Source organism: Centruroides sculpturatus, unplaced genomic scaffold (genome assembly GCF_000671375.1).
Source record: "Centruroides sculpturatus isolate CEXI.00-Female unplaced genomic scaffold, Cexi_2.0 scaffold787, whole genome shotgun sequence".
Lineage (NCBI taxonomy): Eukaryota > Metazoa > Arthropoda > Arachnida > Scorpiones > Buthidae > Centruroides > Centruroides sculpturatus.
Window position 1 is genome coordinate 290,882 of NW_019384977.1, and position 23,953 is coordinate 314,834.

At 27.8% G+C, this 23,953-nt stretch overlaps 1 protein-coding gene across 2 annotated transcripts in view; it reads right to left on the reverse strand.

Annotated features, from left to right (window-relative positions):
• The window catches only part of LOC111632701 (uncharacterized protein CG10915-like), a 25,373-nt gene extending 15,400 nt beyond the window's left edge, over positions 1–9,973 (reverse strand). For both annotated transcript variants that reach the window (XM_023377201.1, XM_023377202.1), the window contains exons 1-3: positions 9,793–9,973; positions 3,166–3,267; positions 1,081–1,317 (exon numbers count right to left, since the gene is read on the reverse strand). In XM_023377201.1, the coding sequence (XP_023232969.1) occupies positions 1,081–1,317; positions 3,166–3,267; positions 9,793–9,882 (429 nt within the window). In that variant the 5' untranslated portion in view covers positions 9,883–9,973. The remainder of the gene's footprint in view (positions 1–1,080; positions 1,318–3,165; positions 3,268–9,792) is intronic.
• Between the last annotated feature and the right edge of the window lie 13,980 nt (positions 9,974–23,953).

The following is a 23,953-nucleotide window of genomic DNA, read 5'->3' on the forward strand; positions in this document are numbered from 1 at the left end:
GCACTGATGTTCATGACAAAGCATGGAGTGGCTGGCCTTCTGTTGTCAATGATGGTTTGGTTGCAAAAGTGAATGAAAAAATTCCTGAAAACAGACAGTTCACAATAAGATTGCTTTGTGATGAGTTTCCACAAATTTCAAATACTGTTTTGCATGAGATTGTTGCAACAACTGATGTTCAGCAGTGGCTGTCTTCACTGGCGGCATCTTTCTTTGAAGAGGGTATAGACAAGTTGGTTTCCCGATATGACAAATGTCTGAACAATGGTGGTAACTATGTAGAAAAATAGTTTCAGACATGCTCTTTCATGTAAAAATAAATTTTGTTTTGAAAAAATATTTTTTATGTGAGTTTTTCCAAAACGGTACTTACTTTCCAGACATGCCTCGTAATTTTGATTTTAGTCACTTGTAAAATGTCACATGTAAAAAAGTAATCACCTCTTTGAAATAACATTTTGCCTCCTAATACAGTAGAACATCGTTTATCTGAAAGCATTCTAGTCAGCAAATTTAAATTTCTGCTAGTGCTGTGGTGCTGCAACCTTTGGCTATGTCTTGGGCTACTCCAATATTTTTTTTGTGTGTGTGTGTTTTAGCTGGCAGCACTGGCACTTTTGTGTGGTGTTTTTCTGAGTACTGTGTGTTGTGCTAAATTGAACGCTTCTGATACTAGATTAACTTCTAAAGTATAATTTTTTTTTTTCAATATATTTATTTTGTTTCTACAAAATAAAGAAATAATTTTTAACAATACAATAGCCATGATTATTATTATAAAAAATTTCATTAGGCTTAACATTGATGAAAATTCAATGCTAAGTGACACACAATGGAGAAAAATTTCAACATTAATATATTTTTTTCATACATAATTGGTTATACGAAAAATAAGTTATTCGAACAACCCCATTCTTCAATCGATTCAGACAAATGATGCTCTACTGTATTTATATTCATAGTGATAAAATGTATTGTTTTTCATAGAGAAGTAATTTTCAAATAATTATCTTTTCTATTCATGTCAACAAAATTTGCTTAAAATATTTATTGCAGAATAAATATTATAAATATAATTACTTTTTCAAATCTTTCTTCTCCACTTCTCAACTGTTCCTGTAATTTTTCCTGTGCTTTCCGCTGTTGTAGAATAAAATTTTCTAATTGCTGTAACTGCATATTATATAATGTTTTTACTGTTGCCTCATCTAGTATAGCATCAAAAGCACCAAATACATCTCTATGAAGAGCTGCCCAAGGATCAGTACTTGCATTTGTTCTTTTGCAAGGATAAAGCAGTTGTTTTATCTGTTCAGCCTAAAAAATATATTATTAATAAATAGTTAGAAAATAATATAAATTTGTTTAATACTATACAATATTATAATTATATAATTAAATAAAAACTTACAGTGCCATTTCTTTTTCTTATTAATAAAAATTCAATATTCCAAAAATGATTTCAATATTTGTATGTATTTTGTTCACAAATATATTACATATTAACTCATATCTGGTGAGCAATAAATTTTAATATCAATAAAATTTTGAATTTTTCTTTAAAAATTTACAAGCATGCTAAATTTGTTATGAAATTTTATTTTATTAAAAAAAAAGCTTGACAGTAAATATGACATGTATTAATACACATTGAAGAGTACAATAAAACTAATGTTGCTCTAATGACTAAGTTAAATATGAAGCAAATTTAATATGAAATACTGTATGATATAGGCTAACATACTTCAAATTTTCTGTGAATCAATCCTAGATTTAAATGATACAATTGAACACTCCTACTCTAACTTTATGTTATAAGTTCCAATAATTTTCCTCTCTATATATAAAATTCTCATAACTGTTTAGAAGCTAAGTAACTGACTTTTAACTAGAATCAATAAATGCCATCAACATTAAAACTTTTTCTAACTTTTCTGATCTTATTTGAGAATTTACTATTTTGTTGATGGATTTATCCTACTTGGTCAATACCAGTACTCAAAGCTATGCCAGACAAATTCAAGGTATATTCAGATCAGGCCTGTGGAGTCAGAGTTGGGAGGAATTTTTGGCCAGAGGAGTTGGAGTCAAAAAAAATGTGTCAACTTCGACTCTGGCATTTTAAATTTATTAATTTTTAAAAATACATTTGTATTTTGTTATAATTCATTTATTTTAAATACAAAATGCAACAATTTAATTTATTAAATATGTATCAATAGTTTTCTTTGTATTATTTGTGTTTAATAGTTAAATTATTTTGATCCAATTGAATTTGATTATTATTGATTCATTCCTCTCTTATCCCCACTCTAAATAAGTACTATTATTTTTCTGAATGAGCCAGACTAATTGATCAGCGTATATATTTTTCTTTTCTGAACAAGGGGCTGAAGTAGCTAGATAGTTCAATTAAAAAGTGTGTGAACTTTTCTGGAAAGGTGAAATTGAAATGCAAAAGCTGTAGAATAAAGATATGCAGATGTAGAATTTTATCACTCCTTTTTTCCTCTTATTAAATATTTGTTAAAAATTAATTTTTTTATACAAATAAATATTAATGTAAGTTAAATATTAAAAATACTAACTATGAAAGTATTTTGGTAAATGTCTGTGCCACCTTTCAGAGTTCAGAGTAGGGTAACCCCCTAAGAGCATGCATAAAATGACCTGGTATTTAATTTTGCTGGAGTCAAAAGTCAGAGTCGGTCTATTAAAATTATCAGGAGTCAGAGTCAAGTGTTTTTCTTACCGACTTCACAGCCCTGATTCAGACACAGAAAAACTCTTACTGTGCTTATGCTGTTTGTGCATGTATTTAAAAATTTCCTATATTTGCTAACTTTTTCAGTTTAAGTATTTTGTATATTGAGGATGTTTGGAACAACTATGTCTATAATGTATGTAATTTTGTTTTGTTTTGTTTGTCAATGAACATGATGTCTGGTCTATTGTGGTGCATTATTTTCTCTGTAATTATGACTCAGCCATAATATATTTTGTGAATATTTTCTTTACAAAAAGAAATTTAAAAATTTGTTTTCAACTATGCAAAAATTATTAAATTATAAAATTAATATAGATTTAAATAATATATTAAAATATATAATAATGTAAAATGATCATTTTTATTTTACACTTAAAAACAATAGAAAATTCACAAACCTTAAGAACTGCTATTACTATTTCTCGTGCTTGCAATTCACCTTCTAATACACTCAACAACTGTAGAAGATCATTCTTATTGAGTTCTGTTTTTGGATGGCGCTGAAAAATTCAATATCATTTGTAAGACAAATAATATATTTTAAATATTAAATTATTTATTATAAATATTGAATATAGCCTTTACTGTTATAATGCATATTTCTAATGCAAAAATTTGTTCATATGTTGTAAATATGGGAATAAAATCACTAAAACATGAAATCTTGTTTGCTCATTTGTGGCTTTTTACAAGGTGATTAGGCTTTGTATTACCAGGTGAACTGAAGACACCACTCACCTAAAAATAGTGACATATGTAGTGTGAAATTGCATTTTGTTTCAAAATTATCAATTTAAAAGATTGACACTTTAAGGCTGATTTACTTTCGTAATAAAATTTATTAACCAAAACGACATCATATTATCCAATACTAAGCAGAACAGTATCAAGGGAACCTTTTGGGATGATTATCACTTTGGAGATCTCCCTATCAAACACCGAAATATTCATAAAGATCAATATTGCCACAAAAGTTTGTTTTCATGTTACAAATTCAGAATGTGCCATTTGAATTACCAAAATTCTCAATCATATAATATATACAAAAGATAGGAGTCCCAGAATAATAATTAATTAAAATGATCTTATATCTAAAACTTAAAAACTGAAAAAATTAAATTAAGTGTTATTGGACAGTGAAGAACAAGAAAAGAATAATAAAAGGAACTCATAAACCATGAACTGACAATACAGTCAAAAGCACCAGCATTGAGGGCTGAAGTGACATAACATTTCATAATTTAACTGTATATTGAATGTAATAAATTTTGTATTTGTTTTGACTGGTGTGATAATCCCTAATATAAATTAACTGTTTTAAGTTTGGTGTTTTTGTGCTCTCTGAGCAGTAAAGGGCCTAAAACAACAAATAAAAAAACTTTTAAATTAATGTAATGTGTTTAATAAGTATAAGGGACAAAAGCAAAATCAATATCATTATGTCCAATATCAGAGCCTGGAATTGATGTTGCCAGGGAGAATCTTCTACCTGCCCTTATATCAACCTTTCAAAGTGAGTCCAACCTCAGTCTCACTGTAAATGCTTTCAGTACTTCCTCTCTCTAAATACAACCATTCATCACAAAATCCAAGTGAGAAGTGACCCGGAATTCCTTCACCTTTGCCCCACTAAGCTTGTTAATCTTTACCAATCATTGTTTCCAAACCAGAATAACCAGTATTACAGTGTTCTATGCAGTACTTTTCTAGCCACATCAAACAATGTGCCAGGTATCTTTTCAAGAGCAAAAAATATAGTGAATTCAATTCATGATTCCCATAGAATGGGAAAGGAATTTGTATTCACACTTGATTATAAATCAAAAGGTGTGAAACCTTTCAATACTCAGGATTTTGTGAACATTTCCTCATAATATCCTCCAATAGAGCAGTAGTTTGAAGATTTGGAAATTATTTTAACCTTTAAAATTTTTGTGATTTGAAATTTGCACAAAGTTTAGGTAAAGTCAAAAATGTAGATGTAATTTCACAGAAAAAACATTTACAAGAATTTTTAATATTCATATTATTTAAAGTAAGAATATATTTTTATTATGTCCAGCAGTAGGAAGGAACAGTACTCAGCTCAAACACAATGGTTTTAGAATGCTTTAACCAAACATTCCAAAACTCTTAAAACATTTTATTATCTGCAATGAAACAGTTTCTATGTCTAATTCATCAAGCTTTCACTTTGTTGAAACTGTTGTGAGTGACATATTAATAAAATAGACTGGGCTTCCCAATTGGATCAGTATTAATCTGTTAGGAGTCAATGAAACTTTAATTAAATATTTAAAAAAATTATTTATTCACTCTGAAATAAGTTTAGGAAGATACCTTTTAAAAATTATGTAAAATATCTGTTGCATATATATAACATTGAAGGGTTGATGAAAAAATTTTTCTTAAAAGGGTGGCATACAAATAAGGTTGGGAACTGCTGATGTAGACTGGTCATTGATTATGTTATGTACAAAATTGCTACATAAATGATATTTAAGAAAAAAACTGAATTAAAATTATCTTTAACATAATTGTCTAAGTGTAAACAAACTATTATTTTATTGGAGCATTGACAAATCAATGGTATCTTAATGAAGTGTTCCTAAAAATAACAAATAAGGCCATTGAGAGAGGAAACTCAGAATTTTTAAGACTACAGAAAACAAACCTGCAATGGTCCCTACTCTTATAAAATTAATGTTATTTTTACTAACAGAAAATAAAAAAAATAAAATAAAATGGTAAAAGGCATGCAAAGAGGCAAAAGAAGTATGCTCTATCCCAGGCTCCATACAAGTTCTGAATGGCCCCGTGCTTTCTGCTCTCTATTTATTGTGCTTTAAACAATACATTGAGTTTCAGAAACATACACAAAGCCAACAACTGTACATCATGTGGCCATCAGTGGCAAATCACTTGCAGAGAGAATATTCTGTCCACTGTGGGTTAGTTTTACAGCACAATATGTTCATTACCATGTTCAAATATCTGTCATGGAAAAACAATGTGAAGGATATGCATTGAAAAAAAAAAAAATATTGGTTTGTAGAACAAACCAATTCCAACAAGCTGATATAGTGGCATTGGTTACATCTGTAATAAAGTAAGTCAAATCTGATTTCACATGATTTTAAAAATGAGCTATGAATCTAAGAAGTTGAGAACCACTTGTATAGGAGAAATAATTGTTTCAATTATACTATAGTTATGTGAAAGAAATAAATTATTTCTAAAAGCTCTCAAGAATAGAAATGAAATACCATTTTTTATAAAATGTAAGAATGAACTTTTAGATGATAGAAAAATGTTAAATATAGAAGAAACAAATGTGCTATTTTTAAATCATATTGCCACAGATTTTGCAAGACATGATTAGCCTGATTTGGTTAACCATGCCAATTTTAAAATGTTGATTTATTTGATGGCCTGATGAATTTTAGAAAGAATTGAAATCTGGATGCTGGTATGCATTGGAGTTCATGTTGTGGATTACAAAGTTTTTGTTTTTTTCATTCTTTTTCTTGGTAATTTTGGCATAATTTTGAAACTAGTTAGTTAATTTTTGTTATTTTGTAATCTTAATAAATAATACTACATGTTCTGTGACAACATTAAACGATTATAGAAATAATTTTTAATTAAAAAATGTCATACAACCAAGCATCATAACATTTATTCTTCTAATGATATAGAGACATTAAATATTATAAAAACAAATTACTACAAATATTATAAAAGATTATTACAAACTAATTAATTTCATATAATATTTTTAAAATATAATATTTTAAAAATATTTTTCATAAATAAACAGTTTTAATTTTGAAATCATATGTAAAATATATTTTTTATATTAACTTGCATTGAATATTATTTTTGTTGTAAAATTTTATATAAAATAATCAACTTTCTATTTTGATTTCTTTTCTGCAATTAAAGGAAGGAAAAGGGGAAAATATCACATTTTCTAGAAGTCATCAAAATAAATTTAATTTATATTTTTAGAATTCTTACAAAAATTTAATTTTAAAAATAAAAAATTGTAGTGAAATATTTTTAATTAAACATAATTTTTTTTCTGTATCTAATATTAAAAGAAACACATCAATAATACAGTAAAACTGAAGATACTATATCATATCTTTAAAATAGAAAATGATTTTGATTGATAATATTAATCAGTTATTGACTGGCAATTATATCAGTAAGACCATTATTGGTCTCTCTAATTTTGATAAATGTCATATGATTTTAATTAAGTAATGAGTGTTAACTAAGAAATGATAATTACCAGTACTTTTTTGTTAAATGGTTTTTTTTCGTTTATAAATAATTTAGTTAAAATAGAATAAATGTATATATATATATATACTGCNTCGAACATAATTTTAGACCCATCTAAAAATTTTCTAATTAGTCTGGAAACAGGACAACCTAATTCTTGCTTTCTGTGAAAATGGGTAAGATTGGCTGTAATGTAATAATTTTAATCTTCACTATCGTTACTTTTTGCGCAAGCAACGCTGGGCTTATCTACTAGTTTATAAATAAAATTGTTAATGTAATTTGTATTTATTTAAGTTTTAAAATGATTAAAAAGTGGTTACTTAAAAATAACTGTTATTTAAGTAAATGTACAATCCAAATTTAAAAACATTTAAAATTTATTCTATTTGATTATTTTAATTGAACTGTACAGCTGTAATTATGAATCAATATGCTGCTAAAGGAATAAAATAATAAATAGATTAAAATATTTTTTTTTAGTTGTTTTATTTCATTATCATTTTTATGATGATGATACATAAGGAAAAGTCATATATACTAACAAATCCTGTGTCAAATCAATCCTGTACTGTTTTATAACTGAGTCATAAAATTAATAAGAATCATCATTTAAATTATTTTGATTTCTCAGAATTGTTGAATCAATATGTTCAACAATCAAATCAGAATTAGAAATTAAACTCAATTGTTTATCTACATTGAATGGACAATATTACTTTTCATTTTAATTATTTTTCTTATAATTTGACATTAAAGCAATTTTCAGTTATAAATAACAAGAACAGAAAACATGAATGCTACATTCTAATATACATTATTGAAAAATATGTACATATTTAAATTATAATTTCAGAAAATAAATTATTCAATATTTTAAGATAATGTGCGAAATGAAATATAATTAAGTGGAAAATAATTTAATATTTAATCATAAAATAATAATTTTAAATATAAGTTTCTATTATCACTTTCATTTTAATTTATTGATTTTTCAGCATCTTCAACATATTAAAATTATTTCAAGAATTAAATAATGAATTAAATTTATTATAATTCTCTATTTTTATTTTTTTATTTTTTATGACATCTTTATCTAATACATAAAATTATTTCATTATATACAAATGTTATATATAAAAGTGGTTGTTAACAACAAATATTTGTTGTTAACAACCACTAAACACATTCATTTCATTTTTATTGACAACAGTTATTATTTTTAAAAATGATGCAATAACTCAAAGTTTATACAGGGGTACAGAATATGTCTGAATGTGCAAACAAGGTTCAGGGAAATTAAAGCACTCCTGAGAAAATTTGCAATAGTAAAAAATTATGGCAATAGACAAAAAACTGTTACAATAAAATGGAGTAGCATCTTGGCTAACCCTATAGACATTAATTGGGAAAATTTGTCAAAACTTAGGGCAAGCTTTGTTACAAAAGTGTAATTGGAACATTCAATATCTAAATGTCTGACTAAAAGGCAAAAAATTAAATGTGACACAGATTATGAATGTGACAGTTATGTGAGGGATAAGTCAATCTTGATTACTAAATTGTGGTTTTGACTTTCACAAAAAACTGAAGCCAAACTTTATAAAGAAGTGAAAAAGAAAATTGGTTTTATTTCAGAACTCTTTTCAATACTATTTAAATGGGCAAAATTTAATGTCAGTCTAAATTAAAATAATACAGCCATTTGTTCCTCACAAAAAATTTGCAAATTAACAAACTGTGTTTAAAAACATTTTTTGAATTGTCTTGATTAAATAGCTGTACAAGTTTTATCATTACTTTATTAACATATTTTCCTTTATTTTTCATATTTTTTTATAAATATATTTCAATGCCAATACTTTAAAATTTATTGTAAAGTAAAAAATATCATAAAAATGTGGTTATGCTTTCAAAAAAACAAAAATAATGAAGTCAGCAAAAAACTCAAAAAATTGCTACATTTCTTAAATAATTTTTCAGAAAAAAATTGCACGACCATTGTAATTGTAAAGAAATTTTGCATTTTTGGACATCATAAAGCCTGTTAATTAGCACTCCATGCTAAAAATAAGTCATCCATGGTGTTGTAACAATGCCAGTCATATTCAACTTTAATTTTCTTTCCATTATAATCAACATATTAAAATCAAGCTTATAATCGTATATGCTAACTTATGATAAGACTTCCTTAAATTAAAGCATTCTTTTAAATTTAATTTATCAGTTTAGTGTTGTACAGCAAATTATATGGTAGGTCTATTTAACTATTTGTATAATTTAATTAGAATGTTTCAAACTATATAGTAATAATTATTAGTTTGTTCATAAAATGTTTTATTATGTGTGCTGGTGTGCAACAATTATGGGGACATTCTGTATATTCTGATGAAATTTACGCTCTGAGGAAATTTTGAGTCCTGGAAATATTTTGTATGCATGTTTGTGCCATTCATTTTTCAGATGATCTGAAATAGACTGATATCTTGCATATCTACATAACTTACATATTTAAAATGTCTTCTAAATTTTATATTAAATTTTTTTCATTAACTTTTTTACATAAAGAATTTTAAAATAAAAGTATTTAATCATTATTATTTAAATATCTCTTTAAGAGATTAACTATTTATTTGGAAAATTGGGAAAAAAGCTTATTTGATAACAAAGATCCATTTTAATATATTAATTGGTAATTAATTAGTATTACATATAAAAAAAATTGTACAAAATACCTTCAATGTATTGCTTGAAATCTTGTCTAAAGGTTCAAATGAACATGTACTTGATGAAGGTGACTTAGATGGAATTGTACGAGATGCCATTATTCTCTTTCACAAATAATCCAATATCAGAAAAAGATGAATGATGTTTGATATTTCAAAATCTGTTAAATATATTAAATATAAATTTATTTTTACATATATTTGGAAATGTTTTATTATAATAGATTAAAACATTTTTATCATCATATAATAAAAATAATACACAAATTCTTTAAAAAATGCATATTTAAATTCAATAAAATATATAAATTGTATAAGTTATATTTTAATCTGTTTTCTTCTCTTTTATTACCTAAAGATCTACTGAAAAATGTTTAGCATGTAATCCTTGTTGATAAGCAAATTATATTATTTTTCAACACTATCTCACAGGGAAAAATTCTCAACTTGTTAAGAACAAATTATATTAAAATATTATTGTCTGTCTAATTTTGGTCTGAATGACATTTTTGAACATGTGCATGAATGTTTTGAAAAAGCATGGAAAAATCAGATATTTTGCAAGCAGACTTTGAATATTTTTGCAGTCTCTCACAAAAATATAATAGAGTTACTGGGACTAAAATTGCTAATTAACAAATTCACTGTCCTCATAGGGAGCATTGTCCCTAGCCATGTACAAAAAACTTTAGTGTTTTGTTTTTATTTTGTTTTTATTTAAGTTAAAAATGTCAAGAATATATAATATATTCTTGACAATATAAGAATATATTATATAAAATATAATATATTCTTAGAAGTGTACAATAAACAATTTAAAAACTTCTTAAAAACAAATAATATAATTTTTCAAGTGAGAAACACAGCACATTTGAAAAATTTATGACAGAGCAAACATTTATGACACTCATGAGTGGGTTGTCATATGTGTTGTTGCAGTGTAGAACACTGAGCTGTCACCAACACTGAACATGTTAAACATTACCGTCATTGGTTAGTTTTGATTACAAAGTATTTATTGAGTTTAAAACTGCATTTTTATTCACAGAAATATATAGAATCAGAAATAGAGATACAAAGCATTGAATAATTCTAGGTCAGAAATACCTGACCGCGATTATTCAGCACTAAGACTGCATTTAGACAATCTGATGTTTGCCTATCTAGTTAAAATCTAGGCATTGAATGTCACCCAGATGAGTAGCAGTGTATTGAGAGGAATGAGACTTTTCATGCCATATGGACATGGTGAAATGTTCAACTGGATGTCAAATCTACTTGGATCTCTCCACTACATGCTCAAGGGCAAGCAGGGTAAATGTCCATGCTTGTCCTTGAGCATATAGCAACCTAGCAGAGCACTAGTGTAAATGTATGTCACCACAATGAGCACAATCCAGGTGATTAGTCATCTAGGCACTTTCAATTAGCTTCTGCACATGCTCCACAGCACTGTTTTGTCAGTTCTTTCAAATCACACTAGAAAAATAACAAAGAATCCATTGTAATGGATTCAAGAGACTGCTCAATTTCAGCTGGAAGAGGAGATAATTCTTGGAGGAGATAATAAGCTGAAAGAAAAGATAATAACCTGAAAACAAAGTTGAGGAGAAACAATTCTAACAAATAAATCTCAACCTAGAAAATCTCATACAAGCTATGCATAATGCCAAATGCTTTGCAAACTTCATTTATGTATGTAACCAAATAATAAAGTCAGACTCATTATTTGGCTAATAATCAGCTAATTAATTTTTTTAATTTAATAAGTAATGCTATACATACAAATGTTATATATAAAAGTGGTTGTTAACAACAAATATTTGTTGTTAACAACCACTAAACACATTCATTTCATTTTTATTGACAACAGTTATTATTTTTAAAAATGATGCAATAACTCAAAGTTTATACAGGGGTACAGAATATGTCTGAATGTGCAAACAAGGTTCAGGGAAATTAAAGCACTCCTGAGAAAATTTGCAATAGTAAAAAATTATGGCAATAGACAAAAAACTGTTACAATAAAATGGAGTAGCATCTTGGCTAACCCTATAGACATTAATTGGGAAAATTTGTCAAAACTTAGGGCAAGCTTTGTTACAAAAGTGTAATTGGAACATTCAATATCTAAATGTCTGACTAAAAGGCAAAAAATTAAATGTGACACAGATTATGAATGTGACAGTTATGTGAGGGATAAGTCAATCTTGATTACTAAATTGTGGTTTTGACTTTCACAAAAAACTGAAGCCAAACTTTATAAAGAAGTGAAAAAGAAAATTGGTTTTATTTCAGAACTCTTTTCAATACTATTTAAATGGGCAAAATTTAATGTCAGTCTAAATTAAAATAATACAGCCATTTGTTCCTCACAAAAAATTTGCAAATTAACAAACTGTGTTTAAAAACATTTTTTGAATTGTCTTGATTAAATAGCTGTACAAGTTTTATCATTACTTTATTAACATATTTTCCTTTATTTTTCATATTTTTTTATAAATATATTTCAATGCCAATACTTTAAAATTTATTGTAAAGTAAAAAATATCATAAAAATGTGGTTATGCTTTCAAAAAAACAAAAATAATGAAGTCAGCAAAAAACTCAAAAAATTGCTACATTTCTTAAATAATTTTTCAGAAAAAAATTGCACGACCATTGTAATTGTAAAGAAATTTTGCATTTTTGGACATCATAAAGCCTGTTAATTAGCACTCCATGCTAAAAATAAGTCATCCATGGTGTTGTAACAATGCCAGTCATATTCAACTTTAATTTTCTTTCCATTATAATCAACATATTAAAATCAAGCTTATAATCGTATATGCTAACTTATGATAAGACTTCCTTAAATTAAAGCATTCTTTTAAATTTAATTTATCAGTTTAGTGTTGTACAGCAAATTATATGGTAGGTCTATTTAACTATTTGTATAATTTAATTAGAATGTTTCAAACTATATAGTAATAATTATTAGTTTGTTCATAAAATGTTTTATTATGTGTGCTGGTGTGCAACAATTATGGGGACATTCTGTATATTCTGATGAAATTTACGCTCTGAGGAAATTTTGAGTCCTGGAAATATTTTGTATGCATGTTTGTGCCATTCATTTTTCAGATGATCTGAAATAGACTGATATCTTGCATATCTACATAACTTACATATTTAAAATGTCTTCTAAATTTTATATTAAATTTTTTTCATTAACTTTTTTACATAAAGAATTTTAAAATAAAAGTATTTAATCATTATTATTTAAATATCTCTTTAAGAGATTAACTATTTATTTGGAAAATTGGGAAAAAAGCTTATTTGATAACAAAGATCCATTTTAATATATTAATTGGTAATTAATTAGTATTACATATAAAAAAAATTGTACAAAATACCTTCAATGTATTGCTTGAAATCTTGTCTAAAGGTTCAAATGAACATGTACTTGATGAAGGTGACTTAGATGGAATTGTACGAGATGCCATTATTCTCTTTCACAAATAATCCAATATCAGAAAAAGATGAATGATGTTTGATATTTCAAAATCTGTTAAATATATTAAATATAAATTTATTTTTACATATATTTGGAAATGTTTTATTATAATAGATTAAAACATTTTTATCATCATATAATAAAAATAATACACAAATTCTTTAAAAAATGCATATTTAAATTCAATAAAATATATAAATTGTATAAGTTATATTTTAATCTGTTTTCTTCTCTTTTATTACCTAAAGATCTACTGAAAAATGTTTAGCATGTAATCCTTGTTGATAAGCAAATTATATTATTTTTCAACACTATCTCACAGGNGAAAAGCGGTGTTGCAAACGCATCTTCGCCGCACGGCGGTAATCTGCTTACATTTTGGCACGTGTTCAGTATTCAAGATGGCAAATGATACTGATATTGCCGCTATCCACGTGTTTACAAATTTTGTTTTGTATGGCTTGTTTTATTTAGTTAGAAGATTTTGTCAAAGTTTCGAACAAAGATTTTGAATTAGAGATATTTTCTTGGACTGATAAAGAACTGGTGTACAAAATACGCTTATTCTTCGATAAAGAATACTATTTCGAGTAAGATTCGGTTGTTTTGTTCTTTGAATTAAATTATATATGATTACAGTAGAGTGTCATTTATCCGAATCAATTGGGGACTGGGGTTGTTCGGATAACTGATTGTGTACGAAAAAATATATTAACCTATCCCGTGTTGAAATTTTTCTCCGTTGCATGTCACTTCGCATTGAATTTTCATCGATGTTAAGCCTAACGTAAACTTTTTAAAATAATAATCGTGGCTATTGTATCGTTAAAAATTATTTCTTTATTTTGTACAAACAAAATAAATATATTGAAAAATATAAAAACCAAAAAAAATGTACTTTAGAAGTTGATCTAGTATCAAAAACGTTCGATTCAGCACCATACACAGTCCTCAGAAAAACACCACACAAAAGTGCCAGTGCTGCCAGCTAAAAACACACACACCAAACAAAAAAAAATATTGGAGTAGCCCAAGATATAGCCAAAGATTGCAGCGCCACAGCACTAGCGAAAATTTGAATTTGCCGACTGGAATTCTTTTGGATAAACGACGCTCTATTGTATTTGTGTAGAATTTCTGTTAAATTTATTATCCTTTCCTCTTTATTCTGATGTTAGTTATCTTGATTAACCGCATCGAACTTTCCGCCATTAAAACACCACGTGATTTTATTTTCTCACGTGACTACCAGACAAACTGTTATTAGCTGATAGAAACGTGTCTTGGCGGCGATTTTTTGAAATTCCCCCCACAGGGAAAGTGACAGGATTAAGGCTTCAACAATGGAAGTGTTGAGAAAAAGCAACATGCAAGAGTTACAGGTGCAGATGTGGTTTTTTTTGCATTAAATTGAACATAATTTTAGACCCATCTAAAAATTTTCTAATTAGTCTGGAAACAGGACAACCTAATTCTTGCTTTCTGTGAAAATGGGTAAGATTGGCTGTAATGTAATAATTTTAATCTTCACTATCGTTACTTTTTGCGCAAGCAACGCTGGGCTTATCTACTAGTTTATAAATAAAATTGTTAATGTAATTTGTATACAACCACTGTGTTATCTCATACAGCAGTGCCATTAGACACAACTGCAATGGTATAGATGACAGCTAGGCCAAGGATTATGCACATTTGTAAAATATGAATCCAAAGTTGGTTATCAAACCTTTCTTTTATTCTCCTTGAGAATTTCATAATAAGGTGCTAAGGCTTCATTTAAATTCTTTACTCTCAGCCAGAATCTTTTTCACAATGTAGATTTAGACCTTTAGATTCACCAAGTTCCTCTTATTTGACATTGCCATTCTTTTTCTATTTTTATTATTACATGATAACTTCAATTTTAAAGGGTGAAATACTGTGTGAACAATAAATATTTTAGAATTATAAACAAACCAGCATAGCTTAGAATCACTATTAAAGTGAAGTTGCTACTAATACCACTAAAAGACATGACAACCTGATGACAACCATTGAAAATGGCTAAAAATGCAAACTAGTGTATTAAAACAAAATTTTGTCAATTTAAGAAACATTGTAGTGTATATTTGTGTATAAATTATTGATTATTTAGTATGATTATTTTTAATCATTTAAACTTTCAATCAAAATAAAAATGTTTATTTATTGAATTCTTATAAAAACGTCCAATATTAAAATAAGTTCTAGATCTTTATCCTACTCATAAAAATGAAAAAAATCAGACAACATAATTTAATGTAATTATCTTAAACTGAAGAAATTTCAACAGAAAATAAAAAATATCAAAAACAAATATGTATTGTATTTATGAAGAAATTCATCAGAGAAGGAAATCATAATGACTATGACAAAACTTTTCTATAAATTACTGCATCATCAATTTAATACATTAATCAATTTCAAAAAAACTGATTACAATTTAAACACATTTACTTTTCATTTCCAGAAGTTTTTAAACCTTAAAAACATTTGTGAATTAATTTCACTAAAATTAGAAATAATTAACTTTGAATTTTTCATATTTTAGATATTTAGTTTTTAAAAAAATTATAGATTAACAACAATGGATCAATCAAATATTAAGAATGGATAACGAAAGATTATTTGAACAAAGCCTCATAGGAAAAAAGAGGAATAGGAAACAAAGGAGTACTTACAGGAAATGCTTTGAAAAGGTTATAAAAAATTGGAACTTGTCCTAGAATGACATTAAAAAAGCCCTATAAAAGTCACACTGAAATCATTTTGTGACAGTTTCCTGTGCTAAATGTGTATTTGAAGATACAGAAGTGAGTTGTGTTAAGATAATTTTCCATTAATAAATGGAAAAAGATTACCACACAAGATAAATTAATGAAGGTTAAAACTATTTAATAAACAATAAATTTCCCATTATAACTGATCACAGATAATTTTGAATAATTTTTTAGGATCAAATATAATAATAAACTGTAATTCATAAAACTAAGTTAAAAATAAATACAAGAGATTTTATGATGATGATAAGATAATGTTAATATCATAAACATAGCAGAAACTTGGCTATTTAGTTCATCTTTATTTAAGATTGTCACATTATACAGAAAGGTATAAAAGTTTCAGAAAACAATATGAAGATTTTAAACTTTATACATACTGTAATTGTATGTATAGATTATGCAATATCATATCAAAGTATAGTAATATTAAGATAATTAACAATTTAATTAATCAGCAACAATATGTAATCTATATATTTAAAAGAGAAAGTCACTTAAGTTCACACACTTCCCAATGCTCAAATTCAGCAAATGAGGTCCTAAACCTTATAGCTTTTACACATCTAGAAGTTATAAAAGTTTGAATATTTTCAAGTTGAATAAATTATTTACAATTTTAGCAATTTTCAGTCAGCACTTGACCAGTAATATTGTCATGTGGCCTATTACTAGCAGTTTTTGCATTATACAGTAATTTGTATCTTAAGATGTACAGTATACTTCATAAAATATATGAACATTACAAATGTATTTGAAGCTCTATAAAAACTTTTATACTTTTTCATGTGACTGCATTATCACTAGGATTGCCAACTTTCCTAGATTTGCTGGGAGGTTTCTGGAATGGCAAAAATTTTTTAATTTTTGGGCTCCTAAATTGAAACCTTTTCTTTCTGCATTTACTTGACATTATGAGCACCTTTTGAGTTATATATTAAAATAGCCAATAGAATAAGCAACAGCATTTTAATATTGCTAAGACTAGAAACTTCAAATCTTCTGAAATGAAAATCTTTCAGGATTAACTCTTCAGGAGTTGGCAGCTTAGTTATCATGTACTTCACTTTGATAATGTTATCTGTAAACAAGATGTTAAAAATTTTGAATTTATTACATATTTTAAAATTAAAATTATTTTATGCTTATTAACATTTAAATAACTGTTGAATAAAACAACAGAGCCACAAATATCTACCAGTGCGTATGGTCTATAATGTAGCAATATTGGAGTCCATGCAGCTTAATAGTTTATTAAATATCTATTTTAAATTTAAGATTAGTAAGTTATTTTAAAAACCAATTATCATGTCTGGTGGACATCCAAAAAGGTGGTGTGTTTTTCTTCAACATTAAGTTACCAGCCTGAAAGAACAGTAAAGAATTTTGCACAACCCATTAATAGAATTAATCAGGATAACTTCATTAAAATGTGAGTTCAGCCAATATTTTTCACAAAAATGAAAATTACAAATAATGATGATAAAAATCTACCAAAAATATTGTTTTTAAAGAAATTTTGTGATATACACTAAATTTTTTTTAACTACTTAATACAATATTTTATTAATTTCACTTAGTTTCACTTTCCTAAATCATCTTATAATCTGTCATTTTTGACAGGCAAATTTACTAGAATTGTATATTAACAACAGATGATTTTAATATTTATATAGTATCAGCAATAGATTCATATATAATGATTCTAATTGGATTAAAAATGTCTAGCATTTCAAACATTCTTCTTCCAGAAATCTTAAACTTTTTAATTTATTTCATCTTATATAAAAATGAAAAACTAAGGATTAAAAAAAAAAAAAAAAACAACAACAACAACAGACTTTTAAAATTAANTCAGCGTTGAAGAAACTAGCTTTTTCGTAATTTTTTTCTTTTATTCCTTGCTTTTATTTTTGTATATGGTTTATTGATTCTAAAGATGAGATTTACCCCTAAAATATATCAAGCAGATTAAAAATTTTGATTCCTAAAAGAAGGCTGTTTGTTAATTTTACTGTATTATAATTTACAAATCTTAATGTTTTTAAAATTTAATATATTAAGATTCATAAATTATAATGAAATTTCAAAAACTCCAAAAATTCTAGAAATAAATTCAAGGTTTACATTGTTGAAATGTGTGTTAATCAATAGTTTACATAAAAAGCAAACTTCAGTAATTATACTACTAATTTTAAACACATTTAATGAAATATTAGAACAGTTAGTTAATAATTTATTTCTTAAGAACTTTTATTAGATATAGACCTATATAATAAATTTGTAAGCACTGAATTATAATCATTTGATATATTTTAATTATGATGCTATGCCATTAGTAATGTTAAATATAATGATGTAATGGGCAGTGGTGTAGTTATAAATTCAGCACTATGGAGCAAGTAGAGTCGGTGCGCCCCCTAGTTCCTCAGAAGAGGTCTCGCAAACTTTGTTTTGAACATTTAATTTTAAAAAATATATCTAATTATTTTGATTTAAAACTTTACTCAATAATAATTTATTTGAGATTCAAGACATTTCAGTAATAAGACATTCAATTTAATAAATGCAAATATAATAATAAAACAAAATATAATTCTTTAAGTACGGAATACCTAATAATAATTACTACATATTAAAAAAAAAACTGTATTGACAAAATATATGCAAGTTTAGTTTAATAACAAATATATAATAGCGAAGTTGCGGCTGAAGTTTTCATCTCTAAAATGTGAATGCTGAGTGCCGCCATCTTGTAAGTGGCGCTCGACGTTTGACGTTTTAGAGATGAAAACTTTGGCCGCAATCTCACTAATAATACATAAAAAAGCTACAAAATTGTTGTTTTTTTACCTTTTCATTTGCAAATCAGTCAATCACTTCCTCTAAATCAAGTTGACAAGCTATTGTTTTTTCAATTGTTATAGTTGCCAAAGCACTAAGACAGTGTTGTGACATGCTGCTTCTTAAATATGTTTTGATTAATTTCAATTTTGAAAAACTTCGTTCTGCTGTCACTGGTAAAGTTAAAAAAAAATATGAGGCATCCTGCAATAATGTCGGAGAAGTCACTTGAGGCTGCAGTGCGAATTAAAATTAGTTTGGAAACTTCATGTATAGAGATTTAAGTGAGTATTAAAACACATTTTAAATTAAAGCAATTGAGGTCCAAAACTAGGTGAAATGTCAGAGGGATATGCTGATTGTAACAATTCTGATCTTTCCAGTATATTTTTATCAGATGATGCAACAAGATATGAAGATAATGAGCACTTAAAAAGTGTACATAATTCTTGAACGGATTCAAATCTAATAGCTAATTGATTAATTACTAGCAGACCCTGCCATGCGTTGTTGTGGCTCAAAATGTATCTATTAATATTATAAATGTATAACACTTCCCCGTGGGGGGATTTTTTGAAAAATTCCCTTCTTAGTGTACATTCTCTTGATATACCCTATTAAAACACAATCAAAAACGCAAAAAACCACATCTAAAATAGTATAATAGAAGCCAAGTTCTTCACAGTAAGCCTTAATCCTGTCCCTCTTCCCTGCAAGGGGAAATATCGAGAAAGCCCTTTTTAGTGTATATTCTGTTGACGTGCCCGATTAAAACGCAAAAAACCGCATCTAAAATAGTATAACAGAAGCCAAGTTCTTCACGGTAAGCCTTAATCCTGTCCCTCTCCCCAGTAGGGAAATTTCGACATGTATATTATATAAAAACAGTGTGTGTGTTTTTATATGAATGCAGCGTTGTGTCAAAATTTCAAAGGAATCGGTAGGAACAAACGAACATTACATTTTTATTTATATAGATAGATAGATGATCTGCTTTAGTTCATCCTCACAGAAAAGCAAACTTAGGTCGTCATACTCGTAGCACCATCTGTTGGACATAAAAGCCTTAACCCTAGATGATATCTTAATTTATATGAATGTTTAATGAATAATATACAGCCTATGTCCACCCTGAAGTTCCATTCTAAATATTGGTGAAAGAATTTTTGAAATCGGATGAGTAGTTTCGGAGATTACCTGCTACAACCAAACTTACTTACTTACAAACATTACCTCTTTATAATATTAGTAGAGGAGAAGGTGGTATTATGGAACCCCAATTACATTTTAGTGAATTGTAAACAAGGTATCATAACTACACCCACATCTTTTGTGCGAAAAGTACTGGTAACTAGTAAACTAAATGTTCCTAATTGGATTTTTCGCTAGTGTAATTATAAGTATGGTTTTTGAAGGCTTTTGTACAAAAAGTCCGAAAGTAGGCTTAGAGAAAATCGGGTGGTAATATGGAACCTTACTGTATATTTTCAAAAAAATGCTTTAATGTAGCCAAAAACAAATAGGAAAGGACAAAAAATGTTAAATAATTACAAAATTATTTACTCCAATGTATTTTATCGCAAAAATGCTTTTATAATAGAAAAATATGACCTCCATCAACAATATATATTCCAGCAGCTCTTTTTCGATATTCTCAGGAAGAATTGGCTTTCTACCTAGTGTCTTTTTCACAAATTGCTCTGGAGGAATGTCTGCTTGCAAATAGAAAGTTCGGAGGAGTTGAGTTCCATATTACTGTAAAAGCACCAATGGGGTCCGTATTTCCGCATCGCCATCTTGAATTAACTTATGTTTGTCGAGACCAAAATTTAAAAAACGTGAATATCACACAGATTAATATGTACCCCTAAGTCTCTGGAATGGAATACATGCACCAGTGAACCTACAACTACACAATTTATATTTTAAAAATAATTAAATTCACTTAGCATTCAAAACTTGTGAATTTTGAAAAAAACAAATTTGCTGATTAAATACGGAGAACCGTTTAACTGAAGTAAAACGGGTTTTCCCCTTACTATGGATGTCTGTCTAGTTCAGTTCAGCCACATTCCGCTACAGTTCGCCTTTATTATCAGTTCGAAATGAGGTGGTTCCATAATACCCGCAGTGTTCCATAATACCCGCAGTGTTCCATAATACCACCTTCTCCTCTATAGATATAGATTAAATCCATTAGTTTATAAAACATACTGACTTTGAAGCATTGTTCACTGTTTTCAATGTGCTCATCTATCTGTAATTCATCAAAGAATTTTTTCACATGATGCAATCTTTTTTGGAAAAAAGAAGGTTCAATATTCCATATAGCTGATAACTCAAAGGCATCGTTTTTAACAAACTCCAAATTATTCAGGGTTCTTTAAGTCCTGGAATTGGGTTAGGACAGGGGTGGCCAACAGTTTTTGCCCCCGGGCCGGATTGGAAAGAAAACTTTTTCCACGGGCCGAACCAGAGGTTGCCCTAGGAAGATTTTGAGGTGATGTGAGATCTCATTGTGGTATCACCCCATAGAGACTGAATTGTAGATAGAGATTACAGATACATTTCTCACATTATCATGCTTTATCAACACTCTACACTGTACTTAAGAAATTTGTAATGGTGAGTTAACTCTAAACACACGATGAGTTGTTGACTTTTTTTTAGGTGTCAGAGTTTTTCATCAAGCTATTTTGAAAGATTGATCGCAGGCCACATAAATTCATTAGACAGTCCGTATGTTGGCCATGCCTGGGTTAGGATGATGAAAGCATCTCAACAGATTTCTCTATATCTTCATGAGCACCTTGCAACATTTTCGAGAATGTATTAATCGATTCAAGTATTTTACCTTTGTACTATTATCAAAATAATAGTTGAAAATTGTTCAAAATAATTAATCAAATTTTTAGCTTCACGTTACTCATCATAATTTTTTCCATTTAATGATAATTATGTCAATATTTAAATTACAACAAAATAACAAGAATGTAATGCATCAAGAGCATTAATATGGGAAGACCATTGTCATAGAGAAACTCTTTTCAATGTTTTTGCTAAGTTGGTTTGATTCGTTTCCATTAACATTGCCCAATGCCTAACAGAACTGAAAAAAACAAATTTTTTCTAACTGTTCATAAAATTGCCTGACTTCTTGTATCTTGGTGACACTGTCGTTGATCACTAAATTCAAATTATGAGAACAGCAATGTACAAATCTGGCAGCGGAATTTCATTGTTTAATTCTTGCTTTGTAGGTACCACTCATATTCACAGCCCTGTCGTAACTTTGACCATGCAATTTTGATAGATTGGTGAAATTTTCAATGCATTTTAAAACCATTGTTTCTAATCCTTGTGATGTTTGATCAGTAACCTGAATAAAATCCACGAAATGTTTCCTTTATTTGCAGCTCGATTGGTTTTTCATTTTCATGTTTTTTTTTTATTAAAAACACAATGGAATGCGATACTTAGATGACCGATTTTTGATAATCTTGTGTTGTATCTGTTATTACTGTTATGAAAGCAGCCTCTTCCATTTCACTTTTAATTTGGACATTAATTTCACATGCAATCAAATTAATTAATTCATTTTGTATATCCAGACTCAAGTAATTGGTACTGCCTTTGAGTTTCTTTAATAGATCAGCTAAAACATCATCAAAGCAAGAAAGTAATTTAATTATTTCTAGAAAATTTTCTTGCAAAGTTCCTACATCTTAAAGATCTGTAATCCTATGATCTCAGAAAAGTAAATTATTTATAGCAAGCGTTTTAGTTACATCTACTATATGTCACAACACTTTGCACCAATAATTTACCGCATTGTTGATTTCTTGCTGACTAACATCATCTATGGTTGAACCACTTTTTTATTAGTCAGGAAAGGAGTAAACAAGGCAATAAAATACTTAGCCGGCTCTAGAGATAAGAGGTTCGTTTTGTCTAAAAGCCAGGTGTGTGTGATTAATAAATCTACAAAGTTCAGCAAATTTCTATAAATTAATTATTTTTGTTTTGTTTGAAAATTTGAAATTTTATTATAATTTTTTATTTCGCCTTTCTAATTTGGCATCCTCATTATACGTGCGCCTGGAGCAGTTTGCTCCAACTACTCCATGGTAGCTATGCCCATGGTAATGGGTAATACGTACATGCTATATAAACAGCAACTTGTAAGTTTATTGTGTTTAACTGTAACTTGGATTTGCACTAATAACACTTCCAATCAAAAACAAAACTTTCTGCAGAGCTAGAGTCCAGGATTATCATTCTAACCTCAAATTTATGATAAAGCAAAAATGGACTAATAATAAATCAAATAAATAAAAATTAACAATAAAAAAATCAATTTTACACAAAGATTGCAATACTCCTTCAATATGTTTTTTTGCTTCCTTCTTTTTCTTCATTTTTTCTTTTTTTGTGAATCTTTGTATTAATGAAATATCATAATCAAATTATATCTCTAAGAACTTTCTATATCTGTCATTTGGAGTGAACATTTCCACATCAACAGTGAAGTAGACGAGTCTTGTCATTCTTTGTCAAGGCATCAGAGTCAGGTCACAATCAATCATTATTGATTATCTAAGCTTAAAACATTTTTTAAACAAAGATTGGCTTTAATTGTTCACTGGAGCTGAGGGATGTACATAAATAATATACAATTTCATTCACATGAAGTGAATGGTTCCATTGTCACTTATCTTTTGCATCCACCTGACATGTAAAAATGACATCCCATCACATTTAAGATTTCTTAAAGTAACACTAAGTAAAATATAAGTCAAATTTTGCAACTTGCATTATACAGTAGAACCTCGAAAACTCGGCCTAATGTGGACCGAAGGGTGGCCGAGTTTGTGAAAATGCCGGGTTATCGGGAACGGGGTTAAAAAGAATAAGTACGAGTGTTTCCTCAGAAAATACTGTACTGTACTTGTATGTATTGTTTACTTGAGAATATAACAGAGAATAAACTGCCCAAATACCCTTAAACAAAGGAAAAGTACATCCTTTATGA